The following is a 3,650-nucleotide window of genomic DNA, read 5'->3' on the forward strand; positions in this document are numbered from 1 at the left end:
TTTGTAAGATCTTGTTACAGGCTCAGGGTAACTGATGAGCAAGCTTCTATCTGAGAACTATCTGAGAACTTAGTGTTCACTTAACTGTTTGACTGTTTCTCTATTTCTTATATGTTGTTACATATTCAGATATCTCTTGATAAATAATTATTTCTGATAAGAAGATAATGCATGAATAATTGTTTTCTAATAAGAAGATAATGAATGTTTTTATAATATAAGAGGCCTACACTGAATAGATCAGTATAATATTATAGGTCTTATATAATAAAGATAAAAATGTTAGAGAAGGAAAGAAAGAGAAAGTGTGAGAATCAGTAATTGAGGTGAATATTTATACGCGTATGTGGTGGTGTATGCAGTGGAGCTTCGGGGCAGGAGAATATACGCGCGTTCATAGCAGCCGAGGATCGGGGATTGAGAATGGCCGAGAATCAGAGTGTATGTGTTTGAGAATGAAGTGGTTGAAATCTGTGAAGTGTAATGAAATAGTCTATATAATTGATCAGGCGCAGCCCGTCACAGTAATTATTCATAGAAGTTATCAGATGAGAGTTGTGAAATCAGAGTACTAATATATAATTATTTTCACATGATTTTCTTCAAATTAGAAAGTTAGTCTTATTAAAAATCATTATCTGATAGAGTAACTTATCAGCTCAGTAGTAATTTTCTAATTATTTTTCTTTTATTATCTGCATTCTGATGACTTCAGATGTCAGAAAATTTCTTCAGAGTTATAATCAGTTCATGATGAATATTTCTGAATACAGTTGCAGTGATTATAGCAGAGAGATGACTCTTCAGTAATCTGCAATGCAATCTATTGATAATTATTTCATAGTTCATCTCAGTGTTTGTGTTGAGTTTTTCATAAATTTTATAACCTGAAATCAGATGTGAAGAATAAAGTAATCATTTATTATAATTGAAAGAGAGCATTCTGTATTAAATTGTAAATAATATAGAGTTTGTAATTCACAGTGATTTCTTGAAGAGTTTATGAATCTTCAATAGAAGTAAAAGAAGTGAAAGAAGTGAATTCAGAAGATATAATAATAATTTAAGAAAGATAATAATTTATTTTCAATAACTAATCACTGATGTGTGTAAGAAGAATTAATATAAGAGAAAATAATCTTATTTCTTAGCTTAGTTATAATTTTAGTACTAACTGAGATTGAATATCATCAATGTATAAAAGTAAATAAACAATCTTAATTAATCTCTGTCATATTTCTTGAAATATATTAATATTGTGAAAGAGAGTATTACTAAATTACATTATCAGATAATATTATTAAAAATATATTAATATTATAAATATCAATATTGAAAAAATGTTGATACTTATACATTATAGTGATTTATGAATCATGATAGTTAAATATATATATATATATATATATTATTCCTGACTTGATTACAACTTGTACAATAATTTTTGAAAACTTAAAATCAATTTCAATTATTAATAATTATGAACTTACAACTAACTAATATAAAAAGGAAAAAACTTTTTCTACTTATCATCTTTCTTCTCTTTCTCATTCTTCTTATTATTCTTTATAATTTACTTCTTATTCTTCTTCTTCTTCTTCTTCTTCTTATCTGAGATAATAATCATCTTAAAATCTCTCTTCACTGTCTTCTCAGATAAGGGTTTCTGCTGCTTTCTTTCAGCCAGGTTAACCTGTGCCTCAAAATCCTGCATTTCCTGGTCTGCTGTCTCAGGTTTCACTTCAGTGATAAGCAGATTGACATGCTCAGAGAGCAGAACTACCTTCTTAATATTCTGAATCATGAAGCACATTCAAGACTTGAATAAGATCTCAATCTTCTTCTTCTCTATCAGCTTCTACTGATCAATTAGAGAATAGAAGTATTATTAAAAATTATTATCTCTTAATAAATAAAAAACTTATCAGTTTTAACTTCTTTATCTCTCACTTTAATACTCTCTTAATCTTCTTCTGTTATCACTTATTTATAGTAATACTCTTCTTCTCTCTTTCTCTCTTTATCTTGAACTCAAATCATTCTCAGAACTTCTTCTGATCTCATTACTACTATATAAGACTCTTCACTGTCTTCTTCTTCAATCTCTTATAGATGATGTCATTCACATTATTTCTATACTTAGTTCAGTCTAAATCTATCAGAAGTATTACTTAAAATTATTATTATTCTACTCTTTTACAGAGTCTCTTCAAGGTATTATAATATGTCTTATAATCTGTCTTCTCTTACTTAAATGTCTTCTTCTTCTCTCTCTTCAATCTGTAATAGTACTCACACACCTTGATGATCTGCAGAACCACAGAATATTTAAAGAGAAATAACATAATTGATTTCAGTGAGTATTGAAGAGAAGTGAAGATAGAAGAGATGATCAGAAATGATATAATAATGATAATAATAATGATAATAATAATAATAATAATAATGATAATAATAATAATGATGATGATAGTAATGATAATAATAATAATAATGATAATAATAATGATAATAATAATGATAATAATAATAATAATGATGAAAGAGAGAGTGTATTGAAATATATTACTGACTTATCAAATATAAAGAGATAAAGAAAATATTAACAGCTTTCAGAGATGTATAAAAACAGCTACAGTGTTGCATAGCAATATCATCTTCATTCAATGCATGCACTGTTGATATTCTTTGTATGCAGTTATTATATAATCTATATCAGAGATACATGCAGAAAACAGATCTTTATTACTAGAGAGAATAATTGCAGCAATTCTCTGTTTTCATATTATAAAGATAAGTTATTCTCATTTCTTTCTTCTCTCTTTTCTCTTCTTCTTCAACTTATCACTAAGTTCAAGCTGGTATGAAAACTATTAAAACACTCTTAGAAACTCTCAAATTGAAGAGTATAGACTAATCAAATTTTAAATACAGAAGAATTAAATTATATTCAATATTACTAATTATTCATTCTCTCTTAATAAAATCACAGTCATGTCTTCTCTTCCCTCTTCTCAAATGAAATATGGCCTGTGAAAAGTGAGTATTATATCAGATTATAATGATCAACACAGCCTCAGTATACAGAGCTGTATATACACAGCACATGCTGAACTGAGAGACTGTATGAGTTGCAAATCAGCAGCAGCATCTCAGAGAGAGCTGTGCAGTGTGAAAAACTACAATTCTCAGTTATATATGCAGAGAGTGAATCATTGCAGTAAGTGTATATACATTACATGAAAGTAATGCTTTTTAATAACACTCAGTCTCTGATATTATGAAAATAGAGTCTCTTCATGAGATCTGTTTTTATCAGAAGTCAGAGAATCTTATATTTCTCAAGATTATCTTCACACACCTTATCTGTGAAATTAATGAGAGAAATCATCAATTTCAGCATTCTGTTCTTAATGTCATTCAAGTGACAGCAGAGTTCATCCTGGTCACACTTTTTAAGTGTATATTTTCTAAATATTCACATTTATACAGATATATACTGATTATTTATTAGATGATGTTAAGATAATGATCTATCACAGCTGTGTTACTCTCACTGTAAGAAATACACAGTTGATAATAAACATTGTAAAGACTCTGAGAAGTGAGTATTTTAAGAGTACTGCAGCTCTGTGATCTTGATTTTTTTT

General features: G+C 27.9%; 1 protein-coding gene across 1 annotated transcript; it reads right to left on the bottom strand.

Moving 5' to 3' along the window:
* Positions 1 to 1,573: 1,573 nt before the first annotated feature.
* On the bottom strand, positions 1,574 to 1,804 carry BDBG_16148 (uncharacterized protein; the record flags this gene model as incomplete). Its single annotated transcript, XM_031724153.1, has 1 exon — positions 1,574 to 1,804. One exon carries the CDS (start codon positions 1,802 to 1,804, stop codon positions 1,574 to 1,576), a length of 231 nt encoding a protein of 76 aa, XP_031575896.1.
* Between the last annotated feature and the right edge of the window lie 1,846 nt (positions 1,805 to 3,650).

Source organism: Blastomyces gilchristii (assembly GCF_000003855.2).
Source record: "Blastomyces gilchristii SLH14081 genomic scaffold supercont1.1, whole genome shotgun sequence".
NCBI classification, from domain to species: Eukaryota; Fungi; Ascomycota; class Eurotiomycetes; order Onygenales; family Ajellomycetaceae; genus Blastomyces; species Blastomyces gilchristii.